A 23,273-nucleotide genomic window follows, 5' to 3' on the forward strand; every position below is an offset into this window, starting at 1 on the left:
ATGCAACATGTACAGTAACAAGGCTGAATCCTTACTGTGTATATGTACATTTTCTAATCCATTTCAGCATACCTAAGATTTACGGTGATTGGTTTTCCATCATTTCCTTGTTTTATATGGGAGCCAGGAACATTTGAAAATGCAGTCAAAATTATGACTTTGCATAAAATCTACAACTCCCTATTTTAACATGTGGTTCAGTCCTCAGTTGTAGCGTGTTTTAAAACCAGTAACAAACCTTTTTTATTTTCATAATATCCAACAATTGAAACCAGTATAACCAAAATAATAAGTGGCAAAAAGTAGCCCCTACGTACCTCACATAAATACAATTATTCAAAGATTTACACAGCAATATAAATTATATTGTACGTTAGTGTTTCGGACTTCCTTATCAAACGCACATTTTCTCCTAATTTTCCCCTTCAGCAACAAGCAGTGTTAGTGTATTTCCATCAGGGAACCTTGGGTGTTAGAGATTACGAGGAGCTCCTGAATGCAGCAGACCCACAGCCTGACTGAGGGAGGGAAGGGGCGGCACATTGAGAGACACACTGGATGGAGCCGAGAAAGAAAACCACTCAGCTGAAGGCGCACTAAACAGAAATACACAGAGAAATAAAGAAACTAAAGAAAACACGCTCGGGATATAAACAGAGACGGCGTGGGGTTAAAAACGCACGCGCAATTTGAGAGGAGCCTCAGCAAGGTAAGGATGCTTTTACGTGCAATGATTGAACTTCATGTGTTTCTGACAAAGAGAAATTAACAGCTCCAGAGACAGTCACAGGTAGCACTAATTAGCACAGAAAATGCCAAAACCTCTATTCTGTTATTTCTTCACTAAGGGTTTCTTTTTTTTACATTCCCGAGTAAAACCATGTGGCCTGTCTGTGCTGCTTGTTAATGAGGGCTGAGCATCACCTGTGATTGATTGCAGAGACTCCATATATGGCGTAGAAGAGGCCATTGTGGTCATGACATGCACCAAGACATACTGCAATATCCAAGTAAAGTACATTTAAATGTGACGTTTGAGCTAATTAAATGACAACAAATGACCTTACTAGCCCCTTTTTAATTGATCTCCTGATACATGTATCTGGCCACGCTTTGTTGCTGGATTGTGTTCAATGGTTATGGCTCCTTTTGGTGTGCTGAGGAGCAGAGAAATACAATGAAGGTCAGGGTTTATACACAGGTTTTTTAAACAGTTTAAGTGGATAGTAAGGGAATAGGAACTTATATTTTGTTTATGGTTATTTATTTCCCCATACAGTATGGTGTTTTTAATGCGAGTAAATCGGATTCATTGATTATAACGAGGACTTTTTTGCAGTCATGTGTCACACCCAGTACATTTACACATGTCATTATAGGCTTAGTGGGAGTTAACATCAGCTATCAGTCAAAAAGCCTCTGAAGTCTGGCCCCCGTCCAATCCAGATTGGCATTTTATAAACGAGCATGTCAAGGCCCTCCCCCTCCACCTAAAAACCTATTTGGCTGTTGAAATCTTGAAATGAGACACTGAATTTTCCCTCAGGCTGAGAGCCAAATTCAATCTCTAGAAGGGATTCTTTTTTTTATCCAGCTGTGAGTGGGCGAGTTGAAGGTGTACTGAAGAGATGTGTTTCTTATAAGCTTCTATAAAGCTGCTCTTGACCTCCTCTGCAATATTATATTTTATTTCTAGCACAATTAAAAAGTAAATCTCTCTCTCTGGCTAGCATTAGATAAACTTACTTTTTGTGACCCTACACAGTTACAGCTGTTAACGGACAGACTTTAGGATTAAGCAATTGGTGGATTTCAAGGGAAAATAGGCAACTTATTTGAAACATACCAAATAAGATCCAGGCTTTGCTTTGGGTCTTTTTTAATATATCCTTAAAACTTAATATATTTTAGTTTTTGTTGAACTCAAACAAGAAATGTAAGTAGGATTGTAAGGATAGATTGATTTGTGAAATTCCCATGGCACGTCTCCATAACAACCACAACTTAATCAAATCAAAGTCCTATTGTTGCAGGCTTTGTGATATCAGAAAGTATTGTATTGGGGTCCAAAGAAACATTATGATATGATATTCTGACGATACTTTATTTAACGTTATTTAAACACCCAAGATTGACGATATCACCTTGAGCTCTGAGACGTATTCTCTAACATTTCATATTCGTATAATACTTAAACTGTTCCATTTTTCAAAGAGCACAGGGAACATTATGTTTGTATGGCTGTACCGCTTTTGGGTAGTTGCTATAGATTACAGTAATACACTTATGAGTGTACAGCTTTTCCTAAATGGATATTGGAATGAAATCTGTCATATCCAGATATGTCGAATCAGACATGTGGGTGGCATCAAAGGTGAAGGATGGACACACACACACACACACACACACACACACACACACACACACACACACACACACACACACACACACACACACACACACACACACACACACACACACACACACACACACACACACACACACACACACACACACACACAGAGGGGATGGGCAGATGGCATCAGCAGAGTGCCGATGACCCCGCCCCTCTCTGGCTCCCTCTCGGGACGTCCAACAGAAAACAAGTCTGGCAAACAGGTGGCGTTCATGTTTGTGTGCGAGTAGAGAGAGGACAGTGTCATAAGGTTAAGCTCTGCAAAAACAATGCCTGTTAAATAAAGTACTACGCAGACGTGATTGTAGATTGTGCCAGTGCCTAGTTCAGTTGTAGGATTTGTTTGGATAAAATAACTACGAGGCAGACAGAGAGAAAAAGTTCAAAACTCAGACAGAGCATTAAAGGAACAATCAGTGAGGATTTACTGTCAGTCATAAGAGGAGACATCTGAATATGAAGCGCTGTTATAATCCGGCACCAGCAGGGGAAAACCCAGGAGGAAAAACATGAAATAATATTAAATAACTAAACGAGAACACACAGCTCTACTTTATCACAATGCTGGTGAGGCATTAGGATGTGTAGTGGTACATCAAATCAACATTTATTATAGCCCCAAATCACAAAAAAGGCCTCAAAGGGCTGTACAAAGCGAACAAAAGCAAAGACAAAAACTAAATACAAACGGCATAGCATGAAAATTATAAAAACATTATACAACAACATAAATATTGCCATGTGATGAAAGCATGTGACTGAAGTGATGCTAATAGGTGATGGAAATTAGTTGACAAGGAAAACAGATTTTGGGTTAGCTTTTAACGGAGTCAATCACCTACGGATGGTTTTTTAATGTGATCGTGGGAGCCTGGTAGATATTCGTGGGGTAATTAATGATGATGGCTAGTCCATGTAAGATTTTAAAGGTTAACAATAACATATTGAAGTCTGATCTTATTTGAATCAGGAGCCAATGAAATGAGAACAGGGGTGATATGATGAAATGTTCTGGTTCTGGTTAATATCCTGGCAGCTGTGTTTTGAACCAGTTGTAGTTTGGCGGTTGTTAATTTTGGTAGCCCGGAGAAAAGTGAATTGCAGTAGTCCAACCGAGATGAAACGAAAGCATGGACTAAAGTTTCAGCATCGGCTAGGGAAAGCATGGGACGAATCTTTGAAATGTTCCGAAGGTAAACAAGATCATGAGGTGAGAAAGAAGGAAATGGTTTAGGATGCATCAGGCCGTTTCTCAATCTCGAGGATGCTGGCTTGGTAGTCGCGTACTTCCAAGTAACTTCCTTCAGAAACAAAGCAAGTATGCTTCCAAGCCACGGCTTCGGAAAACGAAGAAGAATGGAACAGGCTAACAAGTGTGCCACTCTCTCTAACCGTTTCAACATAAACTGTACCGAAAAAAAATACCTCACGATGTCTATCTAATTATGAACTTGCTTTACTTTCACGGAACACATTTTTGGTGATAACAAACAAATGTAACATATTTACCAACACATGTTCTACGCCACTACATACTTACATTTAAATGTGTGCTGCGTCGGTTCAGCCATTCTCCGCAAGGGTTTTTGAAATTGGTCCGTGCGCAAAGCATTGTGGGGATTTTAAGGACAATGTGCAGCATCGAAATTTCCCCCTAACCAAGGACGCGGCCTCGGTGGAATTCTAAGTATGCTGGAGATTTGAACAGTACTTCGGCGGCACTCGATGACGTAGCATCCTTGAAATATTGGCTTGGAAGCCAGTGTCCTCGAGATTGAGAAACGGCCACAGCCTGCTTGTTGACGTCTCCTTGAGCAGCTCCCTCTCCCCTACGGACGTTACTGAGATGGTTAAAAAGATCAACTTGACAATTGGAATCAACAAATCATGAATAATTCATTTTGTATACAATCTTTATGCAAATGATGTAAAAGACAGGCTAACAAATAATGAACTAGAAGGACAGGGTGTTTCTCAATGTCGAGGAAGGCTGCTCCAGAGCCACCATTTCAAGCATACTACGTCATCGAGTGCCGCCGAAGGACTGTTCCAATGTCCAGCATACTTGGAATTCTACCGAGGCCGGTGTACTTCGTAGTGAGAAATTTCGAGGCTGCACATGTGTAGACTCCGCGTCTTAAAATCCTGCGTGCTTTGCGCACGGACCAATTTCCCAAAATCTGTGACGGAAAATGTAAGGCGGGGCACGCACACTTGCACACTTGCTAGCCTGATCCACTCTTCGTTTTCCGAATGCCAGGAAGGATTCTTGCCTCGCTTCTGAAGCAAGTGACTCGGAAGACATATGCTACCAAGTAAGCGTACTCGACATTGAGAAACACCCTCTGTGTGCATGACCTCCACCAAAGACGTGCCCATTCTTGTAATGTTAACAAAAGTGAGAAGTTATTTGTCTGTATGCACAAATATGTACTTGTTCCTTTTTTGACAAAGTTGAATAAAAATCAGGCTAATAATTTTCCTTTAACGATTCTTCCAAACAAATCAAAATATTGTACTCCTTTTCAAATCAAGATGAAAGCATGTCTTACAGCAAGGACAACACTGACTTGTCTTTTTATAAATGTTACAGAAGAGTCCTTATTTATAACTGTAACAGAATTGAGCTCAACAAAAAGGAAAACATACATAATGAACAAATGTCTCTAAAAGATAGATTTTCTGTCAATTACCAAATCAATTATTTGAATGATTGCTTCATTTTCATTTGCTGACGAGTTATTCTTGCTATAAAGTACTTTTTTAAATTATTTTCTTTCTGTTTATAAAAGCGAAGGTAAATGCTTTTCAGTCCTTGCTGCTTTTCAGTTTCTCTGCTGATCTTTCTTTCTAATCTGCTTCATTGTGTTCACTGAAATCCTCAGCGATGCACACACCCGCCAGCTTTGCTGTCTTAATTCAAGGAGAGGATAGATAATACCACCATATGGCTGGTGGTAACCTTAAGTATGTTAGACTCAGTGAGTGACATAAAAAAAACAGAGCGATGCCGGCCTTAAGCTCTTCTCAGCCTCTCGTAATTAGAGAGAGAGAGAGAGGCGGATGGAGGGAGGAAAAGGCATGGAGAAAGAAGGTCAGGAACGCTGGCCAAGTGTGTAGAGAGGGAGGCTCACCAGGAGCAGCGAGGGATTTACCAGCTTTGTTGTGAAGACCATTCTCTCAATGGAGAGAGGGAGTTCGAGCAATGGCCGACAAATGGCAAAAAACAGCTTTCCTTTTTAAAGGTCCCAGATATATATATATATATATATATATATACAAAACATGTCTCTGAAGTAGGGATGCACGATATTGGTTTTTTGAAACCGATACCTATAACTTCCTGCTTCTCAAGAACGATACCGATAACCGATAATAAAAAAAAAAATTACGCCACTAATTATTTTAACGCATGTGTATTTTTTTCCCTCGGCCGCCCCGTAGTTTCAGAGCGCATTGAGTTTAAAATACCCTATAGCCCTGTTTCAAAAGTGCTATTTCTCTGTCTGTTACTTCAGATGAAAATAAAGAGCCCCTCCTCCCCACGCCCCTCTGAGAGATAATTGGTTAAAAAGAACTCAATGGTGCTCTAGGAGGAGATTCAGGTGATAAGGTGGGCGGGTGTTACCTTGGTTGGTGATTGGCTAATGGTTACTGTGAAGCTGACAATTGAGCGGCCCAGACCAAGCAAGGAGGCAGAGGCAGCACGTCCCAAATATAACCCGGTGTGGGCATTTATTACAGCATGAACACAATACACACAGCCTCAATCCTGCTGCTGCTGTTCACGTGGGCACAGCCTGCAGCCGCCAGGATCGCACACACACTACCAGCCTCAAAACAGACAGGGCAACAGACCCTAAATACACACACTAATCACTCAGCAATTCGACACAGGTGGGGGGGGGAGGAGACAACACAGGGCACCAGGTGCACACAATCAACAGCCACAGACATGTTGGAAGGGGAACACTTTTAACATGAAACAGAGACGGACAAACTTACATAAATTACATATATTCCCCTGCTTCCTGTGCAATGTTTTTAGTGCTATATTACCCGTAACGGAGGCCGAGATCTATGGGCCCAGAGATCACCGCCGTTACAGTTACACAAGCCAAAACATCGTTATGACATAAAGTGGCTCAAATCTGATCAGCTCACTTTCAGACAGGTTTTTATATAAATGGATCAGGACGAAAAGAGAGTGAATCTTTGTTCCTGAGTCACTTTACGCAGAGGGGAAACATGTTGATGTATAAAAGACATGAACAAGTGTATGTTGCATAATAGGTGACCTTTAAGGCAGGGGAAATAAGTCCAATTCAAACATAATCATAATTTGTTTGAAGTCATGTTGTTGGTGTTTGTCGACACCGCCGAACGAAAGGCAAACATACAATTTATGACCCGTTCATCTTCCAGTAAGTCGTATGGAAGGTAATTTTGATCTCGCATGTCTGCTATGGTGCTATCAATATCAACACGCTGCGGATGGACTGCAGTAACAGTCGATTACAATGTGTAATGGCCTCGAAGCAGCTTACAATTATTATTTTCATAACCACTCATCGATCTAATGCACAATTGAATGATTGTTTTACTTGTCACTGTGTATTGTAATTGCCACTTTGGAAGAATGCCATCCTGCCCCTCAAGCCACTTTTATTTTTCAAATCAGAAAAACGCTTGGCAGCTTTTTCTGTTGTTACCAGCCCATCAGGGGACATTTTGATCATAGAAAATAGCATGTAATTACCGTAAGACAGTTGTGAATCACTTTTTGGATACATTTGGCAAAGATGTTGACACAGGATTACTGAAAATAAGAAAAGTAGTAGTGTTTTTTATTTTTTTTAAACTGCTGTGGTGTATTCATAGACAAACCTCTACAGCAAAAAACAATCACCGTCTGATCTACAATAAGAAACTCACCGGGCTGATATGTTCACTCGTCTGTCTTGAGCAGTAAATACATTTGACAGATTGTTACATTGACAACTTCTGGCCTGTGGTGATTGTAGATGTCAAACCTGAGCCAGAACACGCTGCTGAATTGTTTTCTTATTTCAATCTCAGAGTAAATGTCGCTTTCTGTTTGTTTCACACAGACCACCATGCGGACCGTAGGTGGCAAACAGACTTTATTTTACAAAAGTAATATTCACGTTTTGAAAGAGCGCTGGAAAAAAAGGAAATGTGGAGACATAGATTGTATGTCTGTAGGTGTTACGTCCCCACTAAGGTCTAGGGGACCTGGAGACAATAACGTACAACCAATAATTATGAGAGAGTCAGAGTAAAGGTTGACAAAAGGTTTATTCCTTGTAACCTATCATATAATACAATTAAACAGAAACTCTGTTTGTGAGGAGGAGGAGTCAAAGGATTGTGCCAAACAAAAGAAACAAGCATAACAAAACCAGGCCTATCTCTACAACTATCCTTTGAAACCAAACTCAAACAAAAACCCTCACTAACTACAAAGAATTTGACAAAACAATATACAGGGGTGGCAACAATCCGCTTACCTAGTGTGTCTAAACAATAGTTAGCTCGGTGGTGAGAAATGTACAGGGTACCCCAGACTTACCTAACTCCTCCACCTCTAAACACACACACATTAACAAAGTTCAGATTATTCAAATAGCTTTAGTTGCTAAACACAGCCGTGTTCCTTCCTCAGCAACAGGCCCAGAGTGAGAGAGAGAAGACTTCCTGGGTGCCTCCTTTATGGTCGGCCCTGGTTGCTGATAGGCCAGCTGAGGGTGAGAGGATCCAATCAGCCATCAGACTCAGGTGCACAGGCAGATACTGATCAGCTGCTGATTAGCTGTGCAGAAGACAGGGAGAAGAGAGAAACACAGGAGGGAAGGAAAACCACACATGTACAGCCTGCCTGGCACGTAACACCCCCACACATATAAATCCAAACAGTATGTTTGGCCCTTACAATGAACCTTCCATTTACATAGCACGAGATAGTGCATCGGCAAGAACATTATCGGACCCCTTTTTATGGCTTATGTCAAGGTTGTAGTTCTGGACAATCAACGACCAACGCATAAGGCGTTGATTGTGGTTGTACATCCTTGAAAGAAAAACCAGCGGATTGTGATCAGTGTATACCTTAATAGGTTTTACACTGGCGCCAAGATACACCTCAAAGTGCTGCAAGGCAAACAATAGAGCTAAAGCTTCTTTCTCAATAGTAGAGTACTTCAACTGATGTTTGTTGAACTTTCGGGAGAAGTAGCTCACGGGGTGATCGATAGCCTGTGCATCTTCTTGTAGAAGAACAGCCCCTGTCCCAACTCCACTGGCATCGACCTCGAGCTTGAATGGCTTCGAAAAGTCTGGTGCAGAAAGAACAGGAGTACAACACAGAATACCTTTTAGGCTCTCAAATGACTGCTGACACTCACCGGACCAAACGAAAGACTTTGAGGGACTGGTCAACGTAGTGAGTGGGGCCGCCACCGATGAGAAGTTTCTGCAGAAACGGCGATAGTACCCTGGGATACTGCAAACTGTTTTCGTGGGCATGATCAAATGCTCTTTAAGAACCCTTAAAGGACCTCTGACCTCATGTCCAAACACTAGCTCAGCAGGACTAAAACCTAGAGACTCCTGAACAGCTTCACGGGCAGCAAATAACACTAAAGGAACACCGTCATCCCAATCTTTATGAGACTCATGGCAATGTTTTCTTAACATGCATTTCATAGTCTGGTGAAACCTCTCTAATGCCCCCTGACTTTCAGGATGATATGGGCTGGATGTCACATGCTTGATACCTAAGGTGTCAAGTACCCGGGCAAACACTTTAGACATGAAGTTGGTACCTTGGTCTGTTTGAACTACCTTCGGTAGACCAAACATGGAGAAAAACTTCAGAAGTGCCTTGGTGATGACCGGGGCAGTAATTTTCCGTAGTGGGATGGCTTCTGGGAACCTAGTGGAAGCACACATGACAGTTAAGAGAAACTGGTTTCCAGTTTTAGTTTTAGGTAAGGGTCCCACACAATCCCCCTTTCAAATGGCTCTCCCATTACCGGAATAGGAATGAGAGGAGCAGGGTGAATCACCTGATTCGGTTTACCAACAACTTGGCACACATGACATGTTCGACAATAAAGAACTACATCAGACTTAAGTCCTGGCCAAAAGAAGTGTTTTAAAACTCTTTGATATATTTTTGTTACCCCCATGTGACCTGACCATGGATGATCATGAGCCAAGGACATCACCTGAGAACGATAGGTTGTTGGCACGACAACTTGATAAATTGCTAAGGAGTCTGACTCCTCACAGGCATCACTAATCCAGCGACGCATTAATAGGTGATCTTCCATAATGTAGGCCATCTTCTTTGACTTGGCCTCTTCCTGACTGATAACAGAAGAGAGACATTTAGAAAGTGTTTCATCACTTAACTGGGCTGCCATGAATTCTTCCCGAGTGGCAGGCAGTTGTACAAGCTCTGAGCTGTTACTGGGTGATCCAGCACCAGCAGACCGGGCCTCCTCTGGCAGTCGGTCCGACACTGTCATGTCTTCAAGAAACTGCCCTGTAGCAAGAAAAGAATCAGACAAGTCCTCTCCGTATTTCTTTGACTGTGCCCTTGTAACAACACAAGCAGGAAAGATTTCGGGAGGTACTTCAGCTGATTTCTCTGCATCTAAACTTAGATCAGGAGAATCAATGACCTCAGGTACTGGCTTAACTTTGCCCCCAGCCAAGTCATTACTGAGGATGAAATCAACACCTTTGATGGGCAAGGCAGGGAGGACAGCTACTTTAAAGAATCCTTTGACAAGAGATGAGTGAATATAAACATTGTGCAAAGGAGCCGCAACTAGTGTCATGCCTACCCCTTGAACAACAGCACTTGATCCACATGATGATCTGGAGGTTAAAGGTAAGATGCCTTCCCTAATAATGGACTGAGAACCTCCTGTGTCCCTAAGTACCTGTACTGGCAGCTGGTCTTTAGGATCCCCTGTTAAAGAAACAAAGCCCTTGGAAATAAAGGGTTTGAAACAGGGATCAGGTACATCATCTTCCTGGGACATTTCTATGTCTGATAGGGAAACTCCTTTAATGAGTCCCATGCCTTTTGGCGTTTGAAAGCGTTGCGAAAATTGTTGTTTACGCTTTAAGAAATGACACCCTGAAATAAGGTGTCCTGTTTTATGGCAGTAGTTACACTCACGGGGCCCCCGTGGAGGTGATGGTGGTCCTCTAGACCTTTCAAAAGTTGTTGGGCCAAGATCAGGTCTTCCGGTTTGTGATATTGAAACTCTATCTGGGCGCAAGGGTGAAGAAAACACAGTCTTATGAGTGAGCATAAATTCATCTGCTAAAACAGCTGCCTTAGCCAGTGAAGTAACCTTCTGTTCATTTAAGAATATCACCATCCTTTCAGGCAAAGAATTCTTAAAATCTTCCAAGAGAAGTAACTGACGAAGACTCTCAAAATGATCCTTCACTTCATTAGCCGCACACCATTTATCAAAGAGAATGCCCTTCTCTCGCGCAAACTCAACAAATGTCTGCGTAGCAGACTTTTTATGGTTTCTGAACTTTTGTCTGTAGGCCTCCGGCACAAGCTCATAAGCACGCAATATCGACTCTTTAAGCACTTCGTACTGCAAGCTTTCTTCCAAAGAAAGTGAAGATACCACTTCCTGAGCCTTACCTACTAATTTGCACTGAAGTAGGATTGGCCACATGTCTTTAGGCCAGACCAGTGCGGTAGCAATTCTCTCAAAAGCACAAAAATATGAGTCAACCTCTGACTCTCTAAAAGTTGGCACTAAAGCAATATTTTTACTAACATCAAAACTCTTTGTATGAGAGACTGTATGTGAAGGTCTTGACCTCTCAAATGTCTGCTCTGAAGAGATTCTCAGGGCATCAACTTCAAGCCGCTTTAACGTGATTTCTTTCTCAGCTTCTATCTCTAACTTGCGAATCTGCAGCCTGTGTTCATAGTCCGCTCTACGCTCCTTTTCCTGGCCCTCCATCTGAAGACGGACAAGACGAACTTTTAGTTTGGCATCACTACTTGCACCTAAGCTACCCGGAGAGAAAGCCTCAAACCTAGGAAGCGTTGCAGGAGGAGCTTGAGGACTAAACTTGTCAACTCTAGGTGTAGCTAATACTCTTTCCCTATCATCTTCAATAGACACCTCAGCCCTAGGCTGAGTTGACATGCTTGGGATTTCAAGAATCTTTAACTCCTCTAGTTTTTGCAGGATTTTCTCTCTTATCTCTTTTTTTACTTTATACTTGTCTACTGTAATGTTAAAGTGAGCTGCAATACATAACATGTCATCTTTGCGACAGGAATACAACGTATCAACACTTGGACTTTCAATAAAGTCCTGTAAGTCAAAGCCCATTTTTCAGCCAATGTACAACACCTACAATGACTTCTCAATTATTGGTTGTTTTTATTTCAGGAAAATAGATATCCCGGACGAGCCCCCATTTGTTACGTCCCCACTAAGGTCTAGGGGACCTGGAGACAATAACGTACAACCAATAATTATGAGAGAGTCAGAGTAAAGGTTGACAAAAGGTTTATTCCTTGTAACCTATCATATAATACAATTAAACAGAAACTCTGTTTGTGAGGAGGAGGAGGAGTCAAAGGATTGTGCCAAACAAAAGAAACAAGCATAACAAAACCAGGCCTATCTCTACAACTATCCTTTGAAACCAAACTCAAACAAAAACCCTCACTAACTAACTACAAAGAATTTGACAAAACAATATACAGGGGTGGCAACAATCCGCTTACCTAGTGTGTCTAAACAATAGTTAGCTCGGTGGTGAGAAATGTACAGGGTACCCCAGACTTACCTAACTCCTCCACCTCTAAACACACACACATTAACAAAGTTCAGATTATTCAAATAGCTTTAGTTGCTAAACACAGCCGTGTTCCTTCCTCAGCAACAGGCCCAGAGTGAGAGAGAGAAGACTTCCTGGGTGCCTCCTTTATGGTCGGCCCTGGTTGCTGATAGGCCAGCTGAGGGTGAGAGGATCCAATCAGCCATCAGACTCAGGTGCACAGGCAGATACTGATCAGCTGCTGATTAGCTGTGCAGAAGACAGGGAGAAGAGAGAAACACAGGAGGGAAGGAAAACCACACATGTACAGCCTGCCTGGCACGTAACAGTAGGAATAAGAACTCAACATCACTAGAGCAGAAAGTCAGACACTAGATGGTAAAGACATGATTTATAGTCTTATTACTGCGCCAGAATAAGTTCAAGGGTTGGAGCAGGTGAAGAATAAATTGCCGTTTCACATGATTAACTCCGCGCACTGTTCATTAAAATCTAGATCAGTCTTCACCCTGCCAGCTGCGGTGGAACATGTGCAGCGTTCAAAGAAAGGCAACCTTTTCACTTTAATCTGTCAAATATTAGCTACCTTTTGATTGGTTAATGTCATTACACCTGCAAAAAGCAGCTACCTCTCAGGGGAATTATGCTTTCAAATAAAATGATGTTAAAACTGTTCAAGTAATTGAAATAAAGGACCGTTCCTACAAGACTGATTTAAAAAAAGCTAGCAAAGTCATACTTCTTATACAGTTATATATTTTTTAATTAGAGCACAATTTTCTGGAAGATAACAACTTCACATTATTTGTTTTGTCTGGCAAAATATATTTAATATACAATGATAACCATAAGGGAGGCTGTAGCTCAGTGGATAGAGTGCTGGACTTTGAATCAGGGGATAGCAAGATCGAGTCCCACTGCAGTCAGCATGTGGTTGTGTCCCTGGGCGAGACACTTCACCCCAAATGGCTCCTGTGGGGATTGCCCACAGTACTGAGGTTAGTCGCTTACATGTAATGTTAATGTAATAAGAAAGCTCGTCAAATCTCCAAATGTAAAAGCTAAAATCAGAAGGTACTATGTTTACATAAACATCAAGGTGCCAATATATCTTTACTGAATAATGTTATGTACTTTTGTTAAATTAAATAATAATGTATGCACATGGATTGGAGTTACAGGCCCTTTCCCTTCACAGATCAATATATCTTCTCTTATCTAAAACAACTGATCTCAGAAATCTAAGATCCTAATGGAAATGTTAAATTGATGTCAGATCGAAGCGACATGCTTCACCGCACACAATACCAACCCACTGAAGTGTATAATGGGACCCAATCATTTAATTGATCTATTCAGGGAGGCTATTAAAATGTGAAAACAGTGAGTCATCAGCATTTGGCACTACAGGATTGCCATGGTGATAAACGAGGTGAAGCATCCTATTGGACAAAAGGGTTGAGTGTAATATAACCTCACTTTCTTCAGTTTAAAATGAATGTGCCATGGCTCGGTAATGAAAGCAGCAAATCATTATATTGAAACTTCATTATTGTAATGGACGGCTCACGGCTGGCCGGCTTCCCTTTCAAGATGTGTTTTACATAAGTAAGTCATTCTTAATGAGAAAATATATGCTTTACAAGTGAGCTATATTTGAATAGCCTCATGTGTTCTCCATCGGCATCACCAGAGGTCTGTCTTCAAATATTTGTTTTGACAAAAATACTCAACCTTGTGTAGTTTTAGATTATTATTATTTGAAAAACAAAAAAAGGTCCTAAATGTTGAGAAATCTTAAATGAATCCACTTTTAAAAAATCATTTTCTGTGTCTATTTCTCTATTTCCAGCTGTGATTTTTCACATTAGCCGTACGTGGAGGACAGAGGAGTGGAGAGCGTGCCCCGGCTTTAGTCCCCCCCCCCTGCTCCCTCTCTGCACCCTCCGGCCTCCTCTGGATGAAGCCATGCCCATCATGTCTGCAAACACAGGCACGTTCAGACTCGTGATCAAGTTGTTTTCATTCTTACTAATTTCATTTTATATACAGTTTATGCTTCTAAATAATGCAAGTGCTAAAATATCTAGCTTTTTTTCCAGGGGGGTTAAACAGACAATATATTAAGAATGCTTTTATTAGAAACTTCATCAGCACCAAACAGAAGTTTTAATAAAAAACCTTTCTGTGAGTTTTACACATCTTTTAGATTTACACAATCGACTTCCAACAACATTCCATACATCAAAGTTAGATGTAGTTTCTCTCAAATCTGTGGCTATCGTGTGGGAAATAAGTAAAAAACGAAAGTGTTGGAGAAATAAACAAAAGAGGAAATGTTTTGAATGTCAGGAAGTCTTCGTGTCACGAGGACTTGGATGTGTCTATCCACGCAGCATTTGTTTTTCGGCTGTTAGCAAAAGAAGATTTGAAAATATGAACAATTACTCATTGCTTTTCTAATGATATAAAAGCTTGTCTTTTCAGCAGCTCTTGTCTGAGAATGGGTTTTTGAATGTCGGATTAATAAATAACTTTCCGTTTTGTATGACTCAGGGCTGCATGAGACCCTGGCCCTGCTCACCTCTCAGCTCCACCCTGACGCCAACCACAAAGAGGACCTGGTCTTCCTCAGAAATGTCTTCAGTGAGAAGAGCCTCAGTTACCTCATGAAGGTACAGCAGATATGAGATACTGTGTTGGAAAAAGGGACATCTAGTCAGGTCTAGCATTAAAACCTAAACACCTTTTAAAAAAAATACAAATTCATCTGAATGTGTGTCTAGTATCTTCCAGACTTGACCTGTCACAGATATACTGTATATAGTTTTAGACTATTATACCAGAAGCTACATGCTTACATTCTCCAGCATAGTACTTGTGTCTCTTCACATGTATAATGGTAGAAAATCCAGGCTTTGTTTTAACCTAAAATATGTGTATCTGATTATATCTTCGTGTGTTGCACGTCCCAGATTCATGACAAACTGAAGCAGTATGAGAAACAGAGCCCGACTCCAGTTCTCCACAGCGCCACCTGTCTGGCCGAGGATGTAAGTGCAATCTTTCATCACCAAGTGAAAGTAAACATTCACAATCCATCTCAGCACATGTACATTTCTTAAGTAGATGTGTTTAATGAAAAGATTTGGCACAACACTTATAAATATTATTTATATATTAAATATTTCAAGCAATGTTTTTCTCATTCGTGTCCTCAGCTGGCAGAAGAGCTTCAGAACGGTCCACTCGAGGGCGATGAGAAAGAGTTGCTCCTCCTGCTGAGCACGCCTCACCTCAAGGTACACTCTCACACACGTTAGTTTTCTTCCTCACACTTACACAAAGTACTGTACGCTCGACGCTGTCTCCCTTTTGATATCATCTCAGTGTGCTGGTTGTCTGAGCTTTCAGCCGGAGCTGCTCTGATTTGACTCTAAATTGATCGTCTTTTACATAACAGCAGACTCTGCGCTGCCTAGTTACACGTATCAAATGATTATTTACAAGGTATTGGCTTTATGAGAATAGGAAAGAGATGACCTCTGTGAAACCAGAAGCAATCCAGCTAGTGTAGGATATGTTTCAGGCTCTAAGGTTGTACCTTCTGTGCATTTGTCTTCATAAGGCGGTGCTCTCAGCCCACGACACTGTGGCCCAAAAGAACTTCGACCCGGTGCTGCCGCCACTGCCGGAGGACGTGGACGACGACCTGGAGGAAGAGTCGGTCAAGATCGTGCGTCTGGTGAAGAACAAAGAGCCGCTGGTGAGGGCCTGCTCACACGATCGGAGGATATTTCTAAATAAGAGCCCTTCCTTCGATTGTTGTTGTTGTTGTTGTGCCCTGAAGTGTGGCTCTAACAGCTGAATGTAATGGGGCCGCTTTAAGGCTTTAAAACCCCATGGTGTGGCTCCGTGTAACGCTATACAACATACACCAATCCTCACAGCAATACATTTCGGAAACATCTGCTATTTTCCCTTATTTGGTGGTTTTAAGAATGCAACAGGAACCCTCTTTTGTGAATGCAGCCACAGAAATCAAGCACAGACACGGAGGTGATCTAGATATCTAAAACTTTCAGTGACACTGTTTTGGCATTTAGTCCAACAGGTTATTGATCATTCCTGCCAAAGCCAACAATGTGCACTTGAGGAGTGTCTTCCACCGAGTACCAGAGGATTGTATCGCCTCAGTGAACTGGGGATGCAGCCGAGCCTGATTAATCGTTTCGTCTTTCCCATCAGGGAGCGACCATCCGCAGAGACGAGGCGACAGGAGCTGTGATCGTGGCCAGAATCATGAGGGGGGGGGGCAGCCGACCGCAGTGGTGAGTCAAACGGTGTTAACGTCGTACGTTTTTTATTTCTCTTAAAACTTCTACTCAACAGAACTTCCTTATCTCTGCGGACGCTGACCGAGAAGTGAGAAGATTAAGTGGTGCAACCCCCTATGAGCTGTCGACAGAGAACAAATCCTTGAGATTAGTGCCACGCGATTGCATATTTCCAGATTACAAATGAGGGTTGCTTGGGCTGTAGCCATGGAGATGTTATCAACTTCATGCCAACAGACGACTGTGTGATGTGTGGTTCCTATCTGAGCCTCAAACTCTAAAAGCACTTTTACTCCACATACTGGGATTATGTTTGCTGCATTTTGATTGGCTGGAAGGCTTTTTTTCAGCGGACTTGTTTTTGTGTGTTTGTGTTTCCAGGGCTGGTGCACATCGGGGATGAGCTGCGAGAGGTCAACGGGAACCTGATCACCAACAAACAGCCAGAGGAAATTAGTCAGATTCTGGTAATGGGAAAAGATGTGGGTCACATCATCATACTCTTTACAATTATTCACTGATGTTTTTGTTTTTGCTCAGTCCCAGTCACAAGGCTCCATCACACTGAAAATCATCCCAGCTGTTGCCGAAGAAGACAAGCTGAAGGAGAGCAGGGTGGGGACTCGTTATCTGACACATTCATCCCAAGTCTATATTCCCCATACCATCCAAATGTGTATTTATTAAAGTTACAGAATATTCCCGCTCCCAAAAGGTCTACCTTCGGGCGTTGTTTGACTACACGCCCTATGAGGACAAGGCCACGCCGTGCCAGGAGGCGGGACTTCCTTTCAAGAGGGGGGACGTCCTCCAGGTTGTGAGCCAGGAGGACGCCACCTGGTGGCAGGCCAAGAGGATGGGCGACTGTAACCTGCGCGCTGCTCTCATCCCCTCCAAACAGTTTCAGGAGAAGTAGTCACCTCTGCTGTCAAATGAATAACTGATAAAGACTTTATGTCAAGGATCTGAAATATATCTGACAAGGTGGCGGTTTTTTTTATGAGAAATTGATCTTTTTTTCTGTTTCCTTCCTTCCAGGCGCCTGCGGTACAGGATGAAAATAGGCTCTTTTCCAGCCCCAATGTCCCCCAAAGCTCCGGCATGTAAGCCCGTTTCTCTTCTGCAGATCACACAGAACCTGCAGTGTGACCGTACATGTACAAGAGGCTTAGATCCACAGATACAGTGTATGTTGCTTGTTGAATGTAATTTAGCCAAAGAGATGCAGAAAGAGAGATTAAAAAAAGAGAACCGACGTTAATCTCTAAAAGAAATACATAATCCGCCGTTTCATTTCCTGATCCCGTTTAAAAGTCAATGAATCAAAGTAGTCTGAAAAACAACGGCTGCTTGCAAAATCACTTCTTTCTTGTTTGTTCTCTAAAAATATGTCGTATTGATGTAACGGTGTGATGTGATACTCTTTGAACTGAATGTAACAATATGCAAAGGAAATAGAAGCAGATCGAGAAAGCAGATGTGTTGAGTGTTTCTTAGCTCGGATACAGTTTAGATAAGACACTTACAAGACAAAAGAAGCATCCATTTAGATCACAGTAGAGCACTTGTAATCTTCTGTCACTCTCTATATGCTTTGTTATTCCTTGCATTGCTAACCTCAGATGATCAGACTGAGCGAGGTACGTGGACAAAACTTCATGTTAGAAAATAGCACTCATCCCTGTATGGAACACATCTAAATCAAATGCTATCATCACCCCACCCGAGTCCCCAAAACACACAATGATGCTGCATTTCCCATGTGTTACCTTTACAGTTGCCCCAAAGTATTATTAGCGTGGTCACTTCACTTGAACCTGCTTTGTTTTGAGTGTAAAGCCCCCTCCACATGAACCTCCTCTGACCCCGTCTTCTCGTCCTGCAGAAGACGGTGACAGTGAGGGCACTCTGAATGGAAAGGACGTAGGTGAGGAGCCATGATTTACGAGTGCACACTAATCACTGCTCCATCACATTTCTGCTCAGTCTGTGTGCAAATCCATATCTTTCTTCAGGACGGGGGCTCTCAGGGTTTCATGAGTGCCATTCTTGCTTCCACAATAAATGCCTTGGTTGTCAACCGAATTCGCCAACTGTACTGTCCCAGGAATTTGTGTTAGCATACTCTGAAGTGTTATAGGACATTGCGTTGTCCTACTTAGATTGAGTGGGTAGGACAGATGTAAGCCTTTAGTCTGAATGCTTTGAACTGAACGCCAGATGTAACGTCTCTTGACAGATGTGTGTTCCCCTCACCTTACCTGATCTACTGATGTCTTCAGCGCTCCGTTAGCTTTTCTGTCCGTCTGGGCGTGGCTTAATGTGGGTGCGTTGGGCCTGAAAGCATCGCCACACCTTGGACCTTATTTTCACATCTGAATGATGACTGTAACCACAATCATATACACAGCTTCACTCCAGATTCTTCGAACTGATTACTTATTTGTTTATCAGCTTTGTTGAGCAAGTATATATGTTACTCATTGGTGTAAGCTCAAATCACTATTGTGCCTTAGTATGGCCACACACTGCTGCATTACTTTATTGGTAAAAAATAGGAAGCACACCTTTACAGGGAAACGACTGTGATGATTTTGATTGGACAAAGATGTGAAAACTGTAGATGCAAAGGGAAACATTGCTGGCCTTCTGCTTTAGTCGTCACTGATCTTTCTGCATAAACATGTCGGGATGATGAGTGATGCCTGTGTGTTGTCGGTGTGTCTTCATGCCCTCGCTCAGCAGTTTCTGTGTGGCTTTTTGTGCAGGACCCGACAGCCTCTTCAGTATCTCTAGCATCTCATGCCAGCTCCTATATCGCCGTGCTTCTCAAATGGCTTTCTCATGCTACATGCTAAAGTGCTTTGTTGGTTTCTGGTAGACGCAGCATGCATGGCTTCAAAGCTTCTTCTCTGTTGGTGAGATTTAAGCTGGGTGAATAAATGGTCTAATATGAGCTGTAGTTTCTCCCAAGAGTAAGGCAGCGCCTGCCTTCTGTGGCCATGCTCTCTCATGGGATTTTTACTCAGGTACTCTTCCTGATTCCTAACGGTGTTGTTCTGCGTGTCTGTGGCATTTTTAATCAGTGAGAAATACTTTGTTACAAACTACTGAAATGTGTGTTAAAATGGATGGAATTTACAGTCTGCTGTTTGTTAAACTAGCAACATATGTTTCTTTGTATCAAAATGTTAAAGTAGCTGTGTGGTTTGCAATAACATGTGGTGTATGTATCTCCGTTCAGCTTACATGTGTATTTCTTTGACTGCAGCTAGCCTGCGCAGAAGTTTCCGCCTCAGGAAAGATCGCCAAGCTTCACCAGGAGAACCTCAAACTCCAGACACCAATCGCAAAGAGTTCCTGATCTATGAAGAAGTGACACAGTATCTGCCTCGCCCCGGGGAGAGGCCTCGCCTCATTGTGCTGATCGGTAGGTTCACTGCCAGCTTTGGTGAGACTCTGGTGTGCTGGTCTTTACACCAAGATATATTGTGTTTCACAAATATATATATATATATATAAATGGCAATTAAAACTAATAGGAAAATACGATTCACATTCTTTACAACGAAATACAATAAAACTATATCAGATAAGAGAGAATACAAATAAATGTAGCAACACACAGCAGTTTCAAAATCGCTAAGCAAATTCTCCTGCCCTCCGTCTGATTATGTCAGTCAGTCTCCCCAATACAAGACACCCATGGACCTTGCTCTCAGATGTTTTCTTCAGCACCTTATTGTGTTGAATAATTGTCCATTAATTTATTTGATATGTTAATCTGTTCACAGGTTCCTTGGGAGCTCGGATAACGGAACTCAAACAGAAAGTGATCGCTGGAAATCCTCGACGATTTGGTGTGGCTGTGCCTCGTGAGTCTGATTGCCTTTTTTTTTTTTAATCAAAACTTGATAAAACAAACAACTACACCAATGTGTACATTGCACTTGGGTCACCTGATATTTGTAATCAGATAAGATTAAATGAAATAACTCTAAAAGGACGCAAAAAGTGCAAAAACCGCGTATGTCATATAATGTCAGAAAAAACCCTCGGGGTATAATGTCCAAAAAAAGTTATATTGCAACAATATCCGTAAGAAAGCGTATAATACATCAAAAGCGACATAGTATGTTGTCGTCCTGAACAAAGCAAAAATGAAAAGGTAATTTCTGGAGTTTCATAAGTGTTGACTGACAATCAAAAACACCTTCCTTTGGTCTAAATGCTTCGTGTCAGGTCAAATGTCATCATTGTGATTTATGCATTTTATTAACACGTTTTTTATATTAAGAGAAAATACAAAAGTTCAGTTCTTATCCTGCTTTTGAACATGTGACCAAAGACACCACTCGAGCCAGGAAGTCTCAGGAGAAGGAAGGAGTGGAGTACCACTTCATCCCCAAAGCAGCGTTCGAGGCCGACATTCAGAGTGGCAAGTGAGTATTGGACACTAATATGTTTGAGTGCATGAAGTGTTGATGATGATGATGATGCTGCTGTGTTTCTGCAGATTCATTGAATACGGGGACTATAAAGACAATCTGTACGGCACCAGTTTGGAGTCCATTAACAGAAATCTGGATCAAAACAAGGTCTGTCTGGTGGATGTGCAACCAGAGGTTAGTATAAAGTGTCACGCAGCACCAACATGTTTCTGATATCTGTAATATTAAATGGGCAAGGGCTTTTACAGGCGTACGTGCTCCTGTCCAGATTGTCACAAACGTTTAATTTGTTCACAGAATTGATTGCCTTTATCTGCCTCAATGATGCAGTGTTGGCACGTCTGACAGTCAAAGCATGAATTGGTGCAGTTTGCTGTGAACTAAAGGGTTCTTTCACTCGAGTTTAATTTGATTTTCTGCACCGTTTTTTTTTTCTTTAGTATTTAATGTTATCGAATGGCAGACTCACCTTGGTTTTACAGCGCATTCAGTCTGTTAATTAAGTTCTACCTTATATGCTGACAGTTTGTTTGAATATACCTACATTGCAAACACTGTTTTAAAGTACAATATGATTTGTTTCAGGCACTGAAGACTCTCCGTACTGCTGAGTTCAAACCCTATGTCATCTATGTAACGCCTCGCATCCATCACAGCATCAGGAAAACACACGGCTCCTGTTCCTCACTCAGCTCAGGGATCACGGGGAGTTACATTAAATTCCCTTTTCTTTTGGATACATTATAGGGGAGCTTTGTTCACTGTTTTGAGGAGTGTATAATGATCAAAAGGCTGAATCAACGTGTGCCCTTCCTTATGACAAACAGGAGTGCGACCTACAGGACATGAAACACTCAGCGGAGAGGATGGACGAGAGCTACGGGGCTTGGGTGGACTACGTCCTGGTGAAGGAGGACCCGGTCGGTGCCTTAGCGGAGCTGCAGGTGGTCCTGGAGAGGGTCCAGGTGGAGCGGCAGTGGGTGCCTGTGTCCTGGGTGAGGGGCTAGTCTTCTCAAGCTGACTGTTTGGAGGACAGGTTATACCGCCGGAAGCCTCCTGAGGTCCTCAGATCTGGGTTGCGGTCCAATAGTCCATTTAGCTTAGGAACTTCCTAACCGAGTGAAATGACCCGGAAGTACGTCAGTGGCAGCCATGATAAGTGCTGTTCCAATTCTCTAGATGAAAGGAAAGGAGGTTTCAAACTTCCTCTATAACCTCCTTTAGCTTAGGAACCACTGGACCTGCCCCACAATGCCTTGCAGCCGCAGCATTTGCCATCACGGAAACAACCGATTATGACCGAGAAATGATATCATGAAAGTTACGGTGCTTATTAAGCATGTGGTAAGTTGCCAAAGTGCTTTGTTTTGAACGTTCATCAGTATTATAATCAAAGAGAGAAATATGAACGTTAGTTTTCACTGAAATGATCAAATAAAGTCAACATTTCAGTCTTTACTGAGCTGTGTGAGTTTGTTCAACTTTTAAAAGATGTTTGGTGATATACACAGTGATGTTAAGGACTAACGTTTATAATAAATACATTTTCGAAAAACTCTTGGGTTCTCCACAAGTCACTCAAATCAGCGTTAAAAAAGCGGGAGGCGCCGAAAAGCGACTAATTAGCATCACTGTTTATACATCCATGTTGTAGTCCGCTGTATAGAAAACTGTAGTTTCCCCACAGCAGCACATTTATGATGTCCGCTGGCGCATCATAAACACGTCGGATAGTGAAAGTGCATTTTGATTCTCTAAAGTCCTTTTGAATTCTCCTGTCCACTATCCCTTAACGTTTCACACAGAGGTCAAGGGTTAGATGTTAGGAGCTGATCTTTGGACCGCAACCCAGGAGTCAGCCAGTGTTACTGCCATTTAACTATTCCACACACAGGTCCGCGGTGGCAGTAGAAAACCTCTCAGAAGCATGTAGGAACTAGATCGCCAAACAATGCCAGACTTCTACTGTAATATAAGCTATATTGTGGAGTGCCATATCAAGTTTTACAAAATATATAATTGTAAAAGGAAATTCTAATGTGACCTAACATGGCTTTGACACAAATCTGTATTAAAAGAAACATGTGGCGTTCGGATCAGCGTGTCCCTGAGACACTTCACCCCAAAAATTGCTCCTGTGGGGATTGTCCAGTGTTGAGTATGTAAGTCGCTTTGGATAAAAGTGACATGTAATGTAATATTTGGTGA

General features: G+C 42.0%; 2 protein-coding genes across 2 annotated transcripts; one reads left to right on the plus strand and one right to left on the minus strand.

The window, feature by feature from the left end:
- The first annotated feature begins 540 nt into the window (after positions 1-540).
- mpp3b (MAGUK p55 scaffold protein 3b) lies at positions 541-23,246 on the plus strand. The gene is given in 20 exon segments (XM_071206815.1): positions 541-709; positions 14,130-14,270; positions 14,834-14,952; positions 15,253-15,330; positions 15,499-15,579; positions 15,906-16,043; positions 16,526-16,585; positions 16,587-16,608; positions 16,996-17,081; positions 17,155-17,229; positions 17,330-17,526; positions 17,653-17,717; positions 18,237-18,254; positions 18,500-18,541; positions 19,886-20,044; positions 20,409-20,489; positions 20,963-21,056; positions 21,131-21,239; positions 21,651-21,769; positions 21,892-23,246. Coding segments are annotated over 19 exon segments (1,749 nt in total). The 5' UTR covers positions 541-709; positions 14,130-14,245; the 3' UTR covers positions 22,073-23,246.
- LOC117465128 (uncharacterized) lies at positions 7,823-10,346 on the minus strand. Its single transcript, XM_034108040.2, has 2 exons — positions 9,854-10,346; positions 7,823-9,371 (listed from the first exon to the last, which is right to left on the minus strand). The coding sequence occupies exons 1-2, from the start codon at positions 10,282-10,284 to the stop codon at positions 8,384-8,386; spliced, it is 1,419 nt and encodes a 472-aa protein (XP_033963931.2). The 5' UTR covers positions 10,285-10,346; the 3' UTR covers positions 7,823-8,383.
- Positions 23,247-23,273: the final 27 nt, after the last annotated feature.

Source organism: Pseudochaenichthys georgianus, chromosome 19 (assembly GCF_902827115.2).
Source record: "Pseudochaenichthys georgianus chromosome 19, fPseGeo1.2, whole genome shotgun sequence".
In the NCBI taxonomy this organism is placed as follows: Eukaryota; Metazoa; Chordata; class Actinopteri; order Perciformes; family Channichthyidae; genus Pseudochaenichthys; species Pseudochaenichthys georgianus.